Here is a 17,538-nt window from a genome sequence, read left to right as displayed (position 1 = left end):
TCTGTTTAATGTGATAATCCTCTTCTGCTCCTTGAAATTGGGCTAATTAAATCCTATTAACTACCACTGCTGCTCCGTTACAGTTCCACAAAAGCGAAATAGGATTTCCAACAGTCCATGATAAAATACTCTGAATGCTACAAAAACACTGAATATTAAGATTACACTTCTGATTCTATTAAATGATATATCACTTCAATCTAATCAACAACGCTTACCATGTTTGGCTTTGACTTAGTTACTCCAACTCACCACATTCAGAAGATGATATACTGCACACAAGAGAGATCTTCACCTGAAATGACGGTGAAAATGAACTCGGCTCAAATCTTATACTCACCATATACTTTAAAAAAAAGTTCAGGTTGAAATTGTAGCAAAGGACACCTTTTGATTTGCACTTATGATGTTGGATCAGTTCTCTTAAAGATTATGAAAACTTTATCTTCCAGGACCAAAGAGGAGACAGTCATCAAGGGGGAACGATTTTTTGCTCTTGAGAACGGACAATCATTGAAAATCATGAGCACAGAGAAAGGTGACAGTGGGGAATATGTGTGCGTTGCCAGTAACATGGAAGGCATGTCATCTCTCAACGCTGTGCTGGTTGTAAAAGGTAACTCGGCAACATAATGTCTCCTTTATTTAAGCAACAGTAGTTGTACTCATTGCACACAAAGGCCACTTCACTGACATGAACACTTCCACTGTTTTATCAGTTTAGCTAGACTAGGGTTAGAGAAAATTATCTTTTTTATTCAGGTGAACTCACTCTTTACATTTAAAGTAGTCAATACAAGTGAGGTTACTTTACAACCACTCGGCCAAGTACCTTTAAAACTGAGGGGTAGGTTTGAGTTTTGCAGGTCATTTGTCAAGCAGAAGGCTCCAGCTTGTAAAACAACTCACCAAAAACAGCATTTAATGGTCTCCATAAAACGTTAAAGCTATAATTTAGTTCTTTTCAACACACTCTGCTGTCATTAATTAAGTCGCTAAAACTAGTTGGTCTTTCTTTGTGAGGTCCTTTGAGACACACTTATGCTGAAAAGAAAATTAATCTTTCATTGATGTTATAATAAAATGCTTCATAAATAATAATGTGATGGAACATATTTAGAAATATATTTTTGTGGTCATTTCATGAATGCAGATCGGCATTAAAATTTCAGTTACTCATTTCCCTTCAGAGGCAGTTACAGCAGAAAAAACTAATTTATGAAGTAAAGAAGTTGCCTCAACTCAAGAGATTCACATCTTATATAAGGCATGAAGGAATTATGAATGTTGGCTTCAGCCTGACAAAACATTATCATCATCCTTTCTGTTTAATGTATGTGGTTTTATCCCTGGCTTTGTGTTTTATCTCCAGACCCTACGAAAATAGTGGGTCCACCTCAGGACGTGCAGATCATCAGTGGGACCTCAGCTCAGTTGATGTGCCAGGCAGAGTATGATAAAAGTCTGCAGGGCAGCTTTGAGGTGGTGTGGAGGAAGGATGGGGAGGAGATTGCGCTCTCCTTTGAGGAAGATTCCAGGTAACTGGCTGCGCTTTGATAGTGTTTCCGTTAGTTTACAGGGGTGTTTGTGTTTAAAGCGGCTTTGTTCACTGTCTCAATCTGTATGCTAATGCTGTGCTAGATAAACAGGATGAAAAGTCCCAAAAGCTTTGTTCTGTATCCTGATCAGAGGAGGGTCAAAGACAAGTGATTTTGTTGGTCTTTTGTCCACTTGATAAATTGATTGATTACTTCTGCCAAGGAGCCTATAAAGCATTTTGTTTGATTGGTTATAGGTTATTTTGAGATGAATAAATGCTAATTAATAGTTAGGTATTAATAGCACTTGTTTGGATAGTTCGGCCTTGGCATGAACTACTGCACTTACTGAATAAAAAAAAGTCTGGGCTGTTTAAACTACAATTGTTTAAAACTTTTCTGTTATTAAGATCATTAAACTTGTCGAGGAGTTTTGTCTCTCTGGTGAAGGTATTTTATATACTCACTGAATACTTTGTACTTTATTAAAGTGACTTTCCAACTGACAACTGTTCTCGTACGATTCAGATACTTTGAGCAGAGTGGCACGCTGCAGATCATGAACGTGAACCTGAGTGATCAGGGAACATATACATGCACTGCTAAAACAATCTTGGATGAGGACGCTGCCTCTGCACTGCTCACAGTACTGGGTAAGATTGTTTTATGAATAATGTATTTTCTAGTATTGATGACACTTTGTTGGAAATGATTTAGAATGTAGACAGATATAAATAATGAAAAACAGAACATTACACTGTGGTTCAGATGTTGTGTAAGGCCTGTAATTTATTCATTATCGTATCTAAATTCTCTAGATGTTCTGAGTATCTCATGTTGTTGTATATATTTTGTGTTGCAGATGTTCCTGATGCTCCAAAGAATTTAGAAATATCTGAACTTCAGAATCCGAGGAATGTCCAGCTGTCTTGGATGCCCGGGAGTGATCACAACAGCTCTGTAATAGGTATACGTTCATGTAGAAGAAGTAGTAGAGCTGAAGATTAAAAGGGGGGTGAGGGGTGATATTGGAACTAAATAATATATAAAGAAACAACATTTATCCAGAGACTTGTACATTCAGATGTTACGCTTTACACTAGATAATGCTGCAATTTCTGGTTAATTGTAGTACAATTACAAAACAACTGTAAACTGTATTACAGTGTAGTTACATCAGGTTCAGACTCACAGACATGAGAGTGTTAAAAATAGTCTCATTTAACACTGAAAAAACAATAACACATTTTCAACTGAATGTTGAAACATTTAATTTATCAGTCCTGGAAGTGTAATCTTTCAATCAACACTTACAACAAAACACAGGAGTCTAATTTATGTTTTATCAGCAGTTGTGATTATCAAGTGTGTGATAACTAAATGTGCCACCTCCCCACACAGAATTTGTAGTGGAGTATGAAGAGAGCCGATGGGAGCCTGGGAAGTGGAAGGAGCTACAGAAAGTCGTCGGTAACCAGGCAACAGCAGAGCTGGCATTACACGGACACCTTAACTACCAGTTCAGAGTGTATGCAGTAAATGCTGTTGGACCTGGACCCCCCAGTATGCCCACCGGGAGACACGAAACACCCCCTGCTGGTGAGACTTACTCCCCCTTTTATTAGCATTGTCTGCTGCAGTTATCTGTCCATTGTGAAAGTATGCAAGTTTTAACAATTCTTTTGAAATGTGCAGAGGGGTGCCATGACATAAAGACAGACCTTTGCAATATGACTTTGTAGCAGCAGGCGGTGCGGATATTTTGGATTCTCAAAAGCCCATAAAGTCCCCAAGTATTATCTCAGGATGCTGCCTAATATTCTAAGAATATGCACCTTGTGAGATCAGGATACTTTTTCTACAATTACAGAAGTGTCTGTTTTAGCTAAGCAGCAGGGAAACATATTTTCTGTTTAGCAGTAAATTATTGTAGGCAAAAAAAAAAACAACGTTTTTTTCATTTGTTATTGTATGTTCATACAACTACATACATCCCTCCAAAGCGCCAGAAAGGAACCCAGAAAACATCCAAATTCAAGGACATCTTCCTCATCAAATGGACATTAGCTGGGAGGTAGGAGTTGTTTTTTTGTTTTTGTTTTAAAAAAAAACCATCTCCATCTATCACATTGTAAACCAGAAAACATGATAGCATAGAAACTTTTTCACCAGTTTCTAAGTAATCAGCACACTTTCATGTTGTAGCCGCTGTTGCCTATTGAACACAATGGCCCAGGCCTTGAGTACAAGGTGAGCTACCGGAAGCTGGGGGTGGAAGATGTCTGGACGGAGCACCTGGTCAAAAGACACTCTTTTGTCTTAAGGAACACACCCACTTTTGTTCCCTACGAGATCAAAATTCAGAGCAGGAACAGCGACGGCTGGGGACCGGAGCCTAAAGTTGTGACGGGTTACTCCGGAGAAGATGGTGAGTTGTGTTATTTATGTCATTTCCACATATAATATGTTTATGTGCAACTCACTTGGGTTATGCTGTTTCATTGCGACATAGCTCAAAGCTAAACTAGCACATTTGGCTGTTGTTTTGCTTGTGACTCACTCTGAACTTCTTGTGTTATCGTTTCCCACCGTGTCTTCAGTTGTCTTTTGGCATTGTCTGCGGGAAAATGTGTCAGGTTAAGTTCTTTTCTCTTTTCCTTTTACCCAAGGTTTTAACCCCGTGCAGGTGTGCAGTAGTGACTTTTCCTCCCCTCTGAAAACGAAGAAAATCACTATTGCTGAATCTAGCAGGTGGCAGATAACCTTTGTAGAAGAGAGGGATGTCAAATTTCCACCTGCGTCTCAGAAGCTGTTGGAGATTTGACAGATCACAACACACTCTGCGCTATAGGCCTACTGAGGCACAGTGGCTGCTTCTCTCTCTATCATCTGCTGTGTTTCTATTTTCTACTGCTACCAATATAGTAACATAATAGTGCTGAAAACATTTACTGCAATTTCATTTCATGTTTGCTGTTGTATGTTCCCCTGCTTTGCCTCATTTTGTGTCTAGCTGAGTATATTTTTTGTGCACTTTCATGCTGCTTCTCTCGTGTTTGTGTTATCTTTTACCACCTTAACCAGCAACAGATCAATACTGCATCACATAAACCCCAAAAAACGACCTCTTCCGCCTTTAAAAGATCTTCTAATTGGGCAATATTTATCTAACAGGGCTTTTTTTCTTTTTTTTTTTTTTTAGTTACTGTATGTCCAAAGATTTTTTTTCACTTTATATTGTGTCTGTATGTATGTCTTGTGCTAGTGTTAAAAAGTCTTGACAGAGGTGGTCTGTTGTTCACAGTATGTCTGTATTCCTGACCTTTGTCCTCCCTCTATAGTTCCTACTGCAGCTCCACAGGACATTGCAGTGGAGGTGATCAACACCACTGTTCTGAGAGTTAGCTGGACCCCGGTTCCACCTGCTACAGTGAGAGGTCATCTAGGGGGCTATGATGTAAGTTTTCATGGTCGTGATGCATGAAGTGTTTTCAGGCAGCCTTGTAACTTTGGATAGTAACAAAAGAACTCTAAACAGTCACACTTAATAGTGTGAACACTTGCTATAACTTGTGCAGTATCTGGCCTACACACAAGTTACGGGTACAAAGGTATCAGTTAGCAAAATATAGGCTAAGAAAAAAAACCTCATACTAAGTAATATACCAAGTAGTTATTGAATATAGTTGTTAGTGCCATCTAAAATGAATAGTATTTTTTTTTTTTTTTTAATAATGGTCATTAATTTCATAATTTTGCAAGAACATGAGGCAAGAAGAATAGCTTTGATAAGGAGGGTCTACTTTGAAAGTGAAAATCCTACACTTGAATTACCTGGAACAATTCGATCTTTAGACTAGCACAGTTTCTGAGGCTCTTTATGTTCGCTACTTCATTTTTAAACCCTCATTCACTCACCTGTATTCACTGTCTTAAGCAATGGCAACTCCCAAAGAAATGGACAGTCTTCTACTTCAGTCTTTTGTCTTTTTTTCCCTTTTTCAACCAATCTTTTAAAGGGACAGGATACAGCTGAGATACAGAAATGTTCATTATGTGACTGTACATCTTCTTTTTTAGGTGCTACATCCAAATATTCTCAGGCTCCAGGCCATCTGATCTCAGCCCTAAATATTTTAACAGCAATCCTTCCAATGTAATCTGAGTGTATAATGCTGATTATAATTATAGTACAGTTGAACAGAACAGAATCGGCAATTTAAAGCATAAAACCTACAGTATTTTTTTTTTAAAGAATAAAATTATACGTCGCTTGAATTTGACAAACACCTGCCTTTGATTTAGTGAAATAGTAGTGCGCTCACAGAGAAAGATTATTCCTTGAAATGATAATGGTCCACTTTCTCGGGTGGACTTATTTTGTCCAGAAACAGCAATGTAAAAACTCAAAAATGTGATTTCTGCAGGTGTTCTCATTGAGGTGTCTCTATTTTGAGAGAAGTAGTAGTTATTATCTCATGAATCAGGCAAAAAATAAGTTCACAATTACATTTTTACAGACATGCAAAATGTGTCTAGTTATCTTTCAGGTATTTATTTCCTTGATATATAATTTTATCAAATACTTTGTATATCTATAATTCAATTATAAAGTATGTGTTCTCGCTGTCATCTGTACAGGTGTTATCATTAAAAGTAGGCACAATGCTGTAGTAAAAGGGTGACAGTAACAAAGAAATGTGTGTAAAATAACTATTTTATTGTTTCCGTCCTTGTTTTTCTTTACCATTTTCTATTACTTTCCTCCCACAGGTTCACTGGGTGAGGAAGATAAGTCTGCTGAATCCTAACAAGATTTTAGACGATCACCACTCGATGGCTTTCCCTGGAAAGCGGAGGCACGTCATCGTGCCTGGCCTTGAACCTTTCTCCAAGTACAAACTCACCGTCCATGTTTTCAACAAGAAGGGCAACGGGCCCAAGAGTGATCCGGTCACCTTCAATACTTCAGAGGGAGGTGAGGTGACACACATACACTGATCAACTGCTCTTTATGCACTTTTACGCAAATGTTGGCAAAGTACACAAGGACTAAAATCACACCACTCAAGCTTTAAACAGAATAAGGCAACAGAACCAAGACTTTTAACCTTGTGAAATGACAAAGCTGTTTAAACGTGTTTCTTTTGTTTGTTGTATGTTTACATCAGTGTATTTTTCATCAGTTTAATAAATAAGAAAAGGTTAAAAAAAAAAGATTTGAAACATGTGTTGGGTGAAACATAATTAATTAATACAAGCATCCTAAAAATAATTCAACACTAAAACAGACTGGGACTCTGATGTAACCACCTCTAAATACACAGCAAGCTACCAGAGAATCATGCACAGGCTACAGTATACTGTACAGGAGAGCATTAACATTACTGTCTTATGTGTAGTTCCAGAGCAAGTGCCCATCCTGACCATCTCCAACATCCAGAGAGACTCCGTTCTGCTGGTATGGGGACCACCGCCAAAGGCAAATGGCATCCTCTCTGGTTATTTCCTGCAGTACCACCTCAGTATGTACACACGACATGTTGAACGCTTTGTTAATAATTGACTTACACAGTGCAGACCTTTGGCCCTATGCAAAGTTTTTCAATAATAGATTTCTCTTTGCTGCAACTCAGTGCTTTATAGTGTGAGGCGTTGTGGGCGACGTGCTAGCAGGAGTGTATCTGCAGCGTTAGTGGAGGGAAAGTGAGGAGAGAAAAGATCAGGTCAGAGGGGAGGAAGTGTGGCAGGGGTGGATATGTGATACTATACTTTATGTTTATTGCATAGAGGACTATAAAAACCTGAAAACATGCTGCACACACTATCATCTAACCCTTCTTCTTCTCCTATCTGTTCTCATAGCAGACAGTAGGTGGCACTGTTTAACACTGAACACCTCACCCTGGTCTGCAACAGCCTGACTGTGTAGGCTACTTTAGGTTGTGGTTGGACAATTGCTTCAGTGTTTCTTATCTCATTTCCACCTGAGCTCCAGGTTTTCTTCCAAGGGGATCATTTAAGCCAGCGCTGTTTGTACCCTTTTGGCCAGTTTCTTCTCTTCATCTCTGAGAAACATTTCTCCCTGCAATAAAGCACCTTTATGCCTGAGTGCAGTCAGGGCGAGCATGCGAGTGAGGGGCTTTCACTACGCTCTCTCTGTTTTCAAAGCCTGCACTCTCGCTGGCTTACATTTCTCAAGTTTGTTGTGTAAAATGTGAAGGCAGATCCACCCGCACCCACGGAGTTTGGCCAGCTCTTCAATACACTCTGCCCCTCCCTCCTTTCTGCTTTTTCTTCCTCCCGTATCAGATGTCAGACTTTACTCAATCATTCCCATACAGTAACATCCGTGGGTGTTGCAGGTTTTTCAGTGGCATCGATTCACCATGTAACTGAAGAGTATTTCAAATTTTGTTTACCATCAAGTCTATGAATAAAATATTATATGTTGCACTTACATGTGCAGTCTGAATATCCAGCTGGTTTCATGACAGCGCTGCAGTCTGTTGTCACCAAAAAAGTAAAATATCCACCAATAGTTTACCGAAATTGACACAACAGGCGCACATGAGCTCTCACCTGCAGTTGAACATTGGTACAGTAAGGACATCACTGAGGGAGGTTTCAGAATAAGCGTGTCGCTTTTGACAGTCTGCACACATACTGTACTTTGATCTATAATGCATGTTTGGTGATATGTTATGCTACTTGTGATTGGTCCTCTTCTGATTTCCTCCTACTGCTTTCTCATGTTTTCTTTTTCCTCTGTGTCTTCCCTCATATCACCTGCTCCTGCATCCCTTTCCCTTTCTTCTTAATGGCTCCTCACTTCTTCCTGCTTTTCTTTTTCCTCATCTCCTCCTCCGCCTCTTTTTATCCATTGCCTCTTGTTTACACCCCCGGACCTCTTGAGCTCTCTTATTTCCCCCTTTCATCTTCTCTCAGCTTTCTTCATAATGTATTCCTCCTCAGCTCACCTGTCATGACATGTATCTGCTGTATTCACTTTCTGCATGAGCTAGCATGACATCTCTTCATCTTCCACCTGCCTCCATCATTGACCCTCATTATAGTTGTGTTCCATTAACGTGCAACACGACCCAACTGTGAGGACGGATTCTTCGGTTGTAGGCTCACTCACGACACATGAACTGACCTGACATCTTTCCTCTTCTTGTTCTATAGTTAATGACACTTCACTGGAGGTGATTAGTTCCCAGGAGCAGAACATCACCAGGGCTGACACCACCCAGTGGAAAGTTTTGGGATTAGAGGAGGTCAGCCTCTACTGTTTCCACCTGAGCGCCTGCACTCGAGCAGGTTGTGGACCTCCACTGGCCCGGGAGAGCTGGACTGTGGCTCTAACAAGTGAGTAGAAAAAAAAAATCAATGTACCTGCATTATATGAAGCGCACGCTTCATCCTGTCCGCTGTGGCCTCTCTGCTCCACGTGGATGAGCCATTCTCGTGAACGGCTCCCAGAAAGGAACAGAGCCAGAAGAACCCTTCAAAGAGCCGTTATTCCCATCCCTATATTAGATCCGAAGCGAATGCAAATAGAAGTATCTTCCGTCTCCGACTGTAAATTATACATAATACATGAAAGAACTAACTGGAACAGGTATATTATGTTTCCAGCTGCTGCTTTATTATGCTCAATGGAAATGTCTCCCTGATATCCTTGTGCGACAGTTTGCATATAAAAAGGTGCATCTCCAGTTTTTGTGACAGTGGTTGTGAATATTTAGCAAACCTGCCGGGAGGAATGTAAGTGAACCTGAAGACACATAAAACACAGGGAGCCTGCAGTTTAGTCCAAATCCTGAGCTATTTAGAGTTTTATTATAAAGAAAAATACTTTTTGAAATTTTCTAAAGGACGCAGGGAGCGGATTGAGCTCATCTAAAACTGGAGTGCTGTGCTTCCTCTTTTTAATTTTGTTTTGAAGTGTAGCAGCAGAATTGTCAATTATTTAATTATTTAAATGCTCTTTCAAATGAAGCCAAAGAGAAATACAATAGTGTGATGAAATAGTCTGCAGATGAAAGCATAGATTAGCTTTCTGGCGTCTTGCCAGCTACCTGTACCCGAGCAATATTTCTCACATTGTCTGACATATTGGCCTTCACATAAACTTAATTAGATGAAAGAATGCTATTCTGGGCACTCCGCTGATGTTCAAATCCAAAAACTAGTTTGGATTCAGAGACACAGGTATAACTTCTGACTAGATCTGGGGAACCACAGATCCAAGACTTTTGGATACTTCATCGTCTTGATCTGGAGGTCAGAAGCACAATTTAACAATCCTCATCCAAAATGGGGCTATCTATCTCTTGTTTTTCAACCTAAACACTCAACCAAACTGAATTTTTTTTTTTTTTTATTCCGATTAAAAAAAAAAAAAAAGCAAAAAAAAAAAGATTAATTTTGGTAATTGAATTTAATTACCATCTGCATAGTGGCTTAAATTTGTATCATCAAACCCCTCTCGCTATTACTTTGCAGGCCAAAAAAGAGGAATGGATGAGAAAATAGATGCTTGCTCTCTCTGAATGTTTAATTAAAAGTTAGTCTTTCTTCCCGAGCTTTTATGTTTCTTTTGAGAGGTTCTGCATCTTGGAGGTGGATGTCCAGCCTGAGAGCTATTTGAAGCATTGTTTGTAAATATGGCTGAGTAGAGGCTGGACGGGGAGATGCCCTCGGGGTATGTTAGTCACAATGCAGTGGAGTAGATTCATGGATGCCAATAGCACAGAGCAGGGGCAACGTGAATTTAATAGGGAGTGACAGAGAAAAAGAAAGAACGCATGTGTGTTAGTGAGCTTCGGCTGTTAAGTGTTCTTTTTAGATTTCACCTTTGTGTCCGAATGAGCTTTTAATGCTCTTCATCGTTTAGCTCGGATGAACAGTTGTCGAGCTTAAAAATGGTCTGGACGAATTACAGACTGACATGCTGAATTAATACAACCACACAGATATCAAGCAGATATGTGTGCGTGTGTGTGTATGTATGTGTGTGTGTCCACATGTCTTTGTTTGAGAGGCTTGTGAGTGGCTGCAGTGCGAAACCGAAAAAAACACACACACAGAAAGATGGGTTGAAAAACCAAAACCAAGAGAGAGAACAGCGAACAGCCATAGCAGAAGAGGGTGGCAGACAGGAAAAATATATATTTTTCTCCATCAAGTCTCATGAGATAACAAAGCAGCAAAGAAAAAGCAGACTGCAACCTAGACAAAAAGCACAGAGGAGCATATACCTCTAAAGTCACACAAAAAGAACCACTCCTCCGGAGATTAAATTATTTGCTCCCTGGCACAGCGTTTGAACACCCAAGTTGTTTGCTATCTGCTCGAACTTAATGTTTTAAGCCAGTTTAGTCAGAAAGATAATAATTACAGTCTGACTTCATCTTCACTGTCATCAGCCCAGGATTCAAGTCAGAACCGAACAAGCTGTACTGTAGACAGCATTAATGTTGTTGTTTTTTATGTTTATTCAGATTAAGGCACACAATATTCACACCAGACAATGTGAGAAATATTACAGGCCACATCACGTGGAAGTTCAATGATATGAAAATAAATAATGACACATCACTGTTTTTCAGACCTCTACCAACATATTTAAAACAAAACAAATCAATCTATGTGACAACTTTTCTATAACTTAACACAAAAAACAATAATACAGTGATCTAACATTCACATATTAAATTTAGTTTAATCAGATCCTGATCAGTTTCACTTGTCTTCATATGTTAAAGTACCAATCCTCATCGCTGTTAAATAATACAAAATAATACATAGTGACCACGTAAGCTACTAGCTACAATGATATGGCTTATTATCACATTAATTACATATTTTTCATCCCGCATTGAATCTCCCTGCAAGGGCAAGGAGCACCATGATGAAAAACTTAAGCTGTGTTTAGGTTCAAACCACATCTGAGCACTATAAACAATATAAATAAGACTATTACTGCTCTGTCTAGCAGTTATTAGGCTAAATATTAATTGAAGAAATAATGCACGCTGCATGTTGACGAATTTGAGTTATAGTGAAGTTGGAACTGCCAGTTTTCAATATGGAAACTTGACACAGAAAAAGGAAAGGAGTCTGTGGTCAAATTTGGCTTTACTTACTGGAAAGAATATGTTTTTGATTTCAGCTATTATTATCTATTAAATCCCCAGCATGTGTACTTTTGCTACATACTGAGTTCCTGGTTAGTGTAAGTGTACGATCTTTTTGCTGCACAGTGCACTCTAGTGGTGCCCCTCTCCACCCTGCTCCTAATCCAAAGCATCACTTACAAACATGCACTTCTCTACGTGCACATGTTGGTGCTTGCGAGAACGCGCCACCCGTCCTCCACCATCCCTACAAGTGTGTGTGTGTGTGTGTGTGTGTGTGTGTGTGTGTGTGTGTGTGTGTGTGTTTGTGTGCCTGTTCTATAAACCTTAAAGCTGGCTTTCCATATATCTGCAATCTTCTGCTGTATTTCATTTTCTTTTTATCCTTCTGAAGATTTGTCTCAGACTCCAGCTGTGGCCCCTGTTCAGAGCAGTCTGTATTGCCGCCCGCAGCTGCTAGTGAACATAGAGGAGGTGGTAGTGGCAGACGAGGTTGCGGGCATGTTGGTGTAGTGAGTAGCTGGCCATAGCCTTGGCAAAAAGTTTGTCCTTTGTAGTTGTACAAATATAATTCGGGTGATTACTCAACACCAGTTCAGGCGAGGCACAGAGTTTCTGTGTGAAAATACCTTGTCATGTAGTTGCGGTTTAAATTTGCAATTCAGATTTATTGAGCAATCCCTGCTACTGTTACAGTTTGTCGACGGCAGCATAAGTTGCAATGCAGTTGAACAGTTACTGCCATTAATACAGATTCCCCACTTGCCCTAACAATCCTGTCTTTATGCAGTCTATAGAGCTCGCTTGTTGCACAATATAGAGTATTAAACCTGACAGCATTGCAGCAGAAATCTAACATCTGAGGCTTCTCTTTCATTCCAGGCCACAACTGCTCTCTCTCTGTTCCCAGCTCTATCCCAGGCAATTCTACTCATCTTCCTTTAGGTATATAGCTCTCACTCACACATGCACAGTCAATGGTATCCCTGTGATCCCATCTTGATGTACCTGAACTTTCAAGTCACAATAGGAATCAAGACATTGCGTTGTTTCAATCTATTCTGATATCCGCTCATGGTGGGGGGGCGTCAGGAAATGCCAGCTTTGCTTAACATAGAGTGAAGACTAGATGTCACTCCCGCCCACAATCTCTATCTACCCTTTATGAGCCAAAATCCAGCTCCTCTCAATTAAGTCTGGGGCCCGGGATTGCCTTTTGAACTGTCGTCTTGAAGGGTTTCTGCTCGATGCACTGTTCTCAAGCTGCAGGGGATCCTATTTGCCTCTACTAATCCTCTTTCCCTGGCTTCTTTCTCCTTTTCTCTGTGCCTGTCTGTGTTTTCCTTTTCCTCCTTATTTTCCTCCTCCTATTTCTTCTCTCTTTATCAGTTCCAGCCCTGTTCAACATAAGCTTGCATGTGAGTGACACCTTTGCCAAAATCAGCTGGACTGCCAGAGAAGAGCAGCGGGACTTGCAGCTTTATGTGGCTTATAAAAATAACCGTAAGCTACTTTTCCTCTCTCCGCCTCGCTAAACACCGATAGGACATTTTAGGTGGCATCATGTTTAGGTACACCTAGGAATGTCTAATATTAACATCTAAAAATACATCATAAGCCCACATGCCTGCTTCTATCATTTCCATGATTACCTTGAAATGCATTAAGATGTATTTAAAGTCACATATAGTACAACAAATATGTTTAACTGAAGAACCATTTATTACTTGGCAACAGCACATCCTCATCTTCTTTGATAGCATAAGTTGTAATACAGACTTGCTGCTTGTGCACTTCTTGTGCTTGGCTGTGTAGGTGATGGTAGCTGGTGGATTTCAGAGGCTGTAAACTCTTCTCAAAGTTTCTACGTAATTGATGGGCTCAAACCCGGGACGGTGTACACTGTGCGCCTCATGGCCAGGCGGCTGCTCGATAATGCTAGTATTTTCGAAGAGGTTATCCAGACGCGAGTCACAGGTGAGAGGAGAGAAAGGAGTCAGTAAAGTAGAGTAATTTGAGTTCCCACATGCCCTAACAATAGCCGCGTATCATTGACAAACTGAATGAATGACTGTGGTGAATGTATCAATAAATTTTTCAGTTTTTCTTGATTCTCTGTGCGTTTGTTTTGCTTTACCCTCCATCTAATATTCTTTCAGACGAGATGCAGTGTTGTAGCTGAAGGGAGTGTGAGTCAAATGCAATATGCGAACATCCTCTCCAACCGTAATCCATCGTGGATTTTTTTTTTCCCTGTTTTCATCCAGAGATAAAGTTGTATTTAGAATGCTTGAGGGGATTGTCATGCTCAAATAGACGGTGTGTGTAAACACGAGTCTTTTCTGTTTTTGTTCTCAGGTGCGGAAAGTCGGGGGAGCAACTTTCCAACTCAGGGCTGGTTCATTGGAACCATGTGTGCCGTGGCACTGCTCACCCTTGTCGCGCTTATGGCCTGCTTTGTGCGGAAAAACAAAGGTGGCAAGTATGCAGGTACGGCGCCGCCGCCCCAGCAACAAGACATGTTCTCCATGGAAAAAGGTCAGTTAGTCCGGGTCACCCTGTCATTTTGCTTGGGGAAGTGAACCAAAATTCAACTCATAACATGGCTGATGATTTTTATTTGAAGCCTAACCCCAGCTCGCTTAATGAATGTGCAATGCATGGGGAGCACCTATGCATGCCGACCCCTCCCAAGCCCAAGTTCATCCATGAGACGCTTGCAGCTACTGTACTTTTATTGCATATGGCATCATTTGTCTGTTAGCTCTGCTTGGTGCCTCTGATTACATATCTTGTAAGCCAGACGAGTGGGAATCAGCTGGCTTTGTTCCGCTCCTCATCACCTCTCGCCTCTGCAGACATTGCTGGCTCTTCCTTTGCACCTTTGTGCTGCTCTTTATCAGAGCCAAATTCAGTCTCACATTGTCCGTGCCTGCAAAGTGTCTCTTCAGTCTGGTTCTTTCCTCTCACCCTGCTCTCCCGTCTTCTCCCCACCATACTCCACTTCTTCGCCTGCAGTAGCTTTTGACATGAAGCCCTGAATATTTCATCAGCTCTTTTGGATTCCCCTGTTTGCCCATCCAGCTCTTTTCATGAAACCCCTCTTTTGTCTCTCTCAAAAGCAACTGTTGTTTTTTTTTTTAAAGCATATTTACACGGAGAGCTAACATCCAGCTCTTTGCGCAGGCACACGGAGGAAAGGCTTTCCATGTAAAAATGTTATGTAATGTTTACACAGTCCTATTTAGTTTTTGACTATACCTTTTGAATTTCAAGTCTCATTTACACTCAGGAGAAGTAAAAGTTAAGACCTTTTATTGCTTTACTCTTCCTTATCTTGAATTTTCAGTTTTGGCTTTGCTCTGGTTTCCTGGAATTACAGAATTGCTGAAATTGATTAAAACTAACAAAAGGCAGATGCCAGTGTTTGAGTTATTTCCCTTTGTAAAACATTAAAGACAGAAACTATTACCATTATCTGAATTTGAAGCATTTACAGGTGCATACAGAAGTAATATGTAAATGCTTCTATGTATGAAATTTATGCCCTGAAACAGTGGTGCTGAACTATGTGTCCTGCCTTATCTGCAGTGAAAGAGAAGGAGGATCTCCACCCTAACATCGAGTCACAAGGAATGAATGATGACACCTATGAATACAGGTGAGCTGCCAGCGCGTGAAAAGGAACTGACATTTTTTTTTTTTTATCCTTGAAATGTATTATGCTGTAGCAAAACTAATACAATAATCTTTATGTTTAACATTTTCTGTCATGTATCACTAATGTTTTTCCCTCCCATCTCAAAAAGCAAACCGCACATTCATGAGCTTTACCAGGATCCACCTAGAAGCCTATGTTCTCGTCATTTAATGGGCTAGGTAATCACACAGTGTAGTTAAGAGTTGTGAGTAACTCTCAGCTTAAGCTTTGTTCCCTTTTAGTTGGTATTATGTGCTTTTACTTTGTTGTCAGATGCTGATGTTGTATGCGTAGCAGAGTTTGTCACCTTGTTCCTGCAGGCATCAGTAGGCCATTTTGCATGTTAGTGTGTTTGTATGTGCATATTTGTGCACTGCCCACCTTCTGTTATGAGTGTTTTATTGAGCGTACATCGTTTTTCCACTACTATCCAAAATTACAATTTTTTTATACTGCACTTATTGTTTGCACATTTTTACATTTCTGAGACCTCACCTGTGGGACACTACTGACTAGAGCATGTCATAGTCATGTAGATCCTATCAAAAACCTTTTACCCCTTTTAAATAAGCCCCACGTAGCGTAACACATCTGCCCTTTTATAGCATTTCTTTCATTTTGAAAGTGGAACTCCTTAATTTAGCTCCCTAATGTGATCAAACTGTTACTGATTCCCGCATTTCGTTGCTTTTTATTTGTTATTTCAACATTTGTTGACTGATGGGCTTCGGCAAACTCGGTTGTATGTCTGTGACCAGAAAAACAAATTGAAGGATACATACATAAATTTTGTCACAAAAGTGAATTTTGATTTGACTTGAAGCTCTTAGATCAGCTGCCTGCTGAACCTGTCCTACTTACAGTTTAGGCTCCTCTAATGCAGAAATATATTTTACTATAACATTAAAGATCATATATAGTGTAAATTCATATCTCTATTTATGAAGCAGGTCTAGATACTGTATAAATACAGTGAAAATGCTTACCGGTCAGATAAATGGGCACAGTCCGTGTTTAGCAACTGTGCCGTTTGGACCTCAGTAAGTTTGTGATGTCACAAACACATGCTTATGTGACCCATGTCCACCCTCAGCACGGCCCACTGTCCAATCTTTTATGTGGAAGAAAGCATCGTCAATCTGCCTCGAAGCCAGAAAAGTACAAGACTGAAGAAAACCTGTGATCAGCTTGAGCAGGCAACACTCAGTTAAGAGTCAGCCAATCAGAAGAGAGGCTCATTAATACCAATATACCTTAAAGACACAGCCTCAAAATAGTTTGTTCTTGGTAGAGCTCCAGAAAAAAACTGAAGACGGGAGATATAAAACTGTATTGAGATGTTTTTGGTTCTTAAAACCTCAAAAATATCTTCTTATAGACACCAAGACTGAAAATAAAACACTAGAAAAGTGTCAGTGTTGCTGGCTGCAGTGCCTCCGCTTACCTGGGAACATGACAGATGCAGATTTACGTTTAAGCAGTTATTCACATTGTGAATAGCAAAGGCCACACTTTTACAATCTGGAACTTCCTACTGCAGATTTTCAGGGTACAGTAATTGCTGATGGAAAATATATTACATTCAATGAAGCAGGCATAAACTAAGCATGGCAAATGGGTGAAAAACTGGGCCTTTGAGCCTGAAGCAGACAGCTGTTGTACTTTATAATAGCTGTTGAAATTCCATTGTTTGCATTGTTTCGCTGCCCTGGTGACAGTTTAGGGAAATCAACTGAATCCTATTTTGCTTGACAGCGCTGCAGCAACTGTGTGACAATGGCGAGTTTGTTTGTGCAGAAATCACCTAAAATAGCCTCTTCTGTCTGCTTTGATTCTGCTCATCATCATATTATTCAGAACATGATTACTCATGATTGTGTGGTCGCTGCCAGTTGCAGTCCTGGGGTTCTTGCCAAGACTGTAATTCTGTTTAACAGGAAGGAAGGAATTGTCTACAGTGTCTATGACCATATTCATAGAGTGTGCGGCTCATAGATGTATTAAGAAAGTTTGTACCGTCCCGCAGCTCAAAATGACTATTTGTGGGTTGTTGATAAACATCAATGATTCAGTAATATGATGTAATGACCTTCCAACACTATGTGTGCAGCATATAACACTGATAAAACTCGGAAAAACAAAGAGTGTCGAAGTT

The 17,538-nt window shown here is 40.1% G+C and overlaps 2 protein-coding genes across 3 annotated transcripts in view; both read left to right on the top strand.

The window, feature by feature from the left end:
* The window catches only part of cntn3a.1 (contactin 3a, tandem duplicate 1), a 285,629-nt gene that overhangs the window by 141,821 nt on the left and 126,270 nt on the right, over positions 1-17,538 (top strand). The window lies entirely within an intron of this gene.
* Positions 1-17,538, top strand: part of chl1a (cell adhesion molecule L1-like a) — a 32,173-nt gene that overhangs the window by 11,208 nt on the left and 3,427 nt on the right. Inside the window, exons 13-29 of one of the 2 annotated variants that reach the window (XM_069141038.1) lie at positions 453-616; positions 1,373-1,538; positions 2,067-2,191; positions 2,401-2,505; positions 2,940-3,137; positions 3,542-3,612; positions 3,744-3,966; positions 4,139-4,174; positions 4,880-4,995; positions 6,312-6,516; positions 6,941-7,063; positions 8,727-8,909; positions 12,566-12,628; positions 13,073-13,186; positions 13,499-13,660; positions 14,042-14,173; positions 15,275-15,344. In XM_069141038.1, the coding sequence (XP_068997139.1) occupies positions 453-616; positions 1,373-1,538; positions 2,067-2,191; positions 2,401-2,505; positions 2,940-3,137; positions 3,542-3,612; positions 3,744-3,966; positions 4,139-4,174; positions 4,880-4,995; positions 6,312-6,516; positions 6,941-7,063; positions 8,727-8,909; positions 12,566-12,628; positions 13,073-13,186; positions 13,499-13,660; positions 14,042-14,173; positions 15,275-15,344 (2,256 nt within the window). Of the gene's footprint in view, positions 1-452; positions 617-1,372; positions 1,539-2,066; positions 2,192-2,400; positions 2,506-2,939; positions 3,138-3,541; positions 3,613-3,743; positions 3,967-4,138; positions 4,175-4,879; positions 4,996-6,311; positions 6,517-6,940; positions 7,064-8,726; positions 8,910-12,565; positions 12,629-13,072; positions 13,187-13,498; positions 13,661-14,041; positions 14,222-15,274; positions 15,345-17,538 lie in introns of both variants that reach the window. The other variant, XM_069141040.1, reaches the window with a different exon arrangement.

This window comes from Embiotoca jacksoni, unplaced genomic scaffold (genome assembly GCF_022577435.1).
Source record: "Embiotoca jacksoni isolate LCO1_2020_lvr unplaced genomic scaffold, fEmbJac1.0.p SCAF_9, whole genome shotgun sequence".
NCBI classification, from domain to species: Eukaryota; Metazoa; Chordata; class Actinopteri; family Embiotocidae; genus Embiotoca; species Embiotoca jacksoni.
The sequence above is the reverse complement of the archived record's forward strand: the minus strand, read 5'-3'. Positions and strand labels throughout refer to the sequence as shown.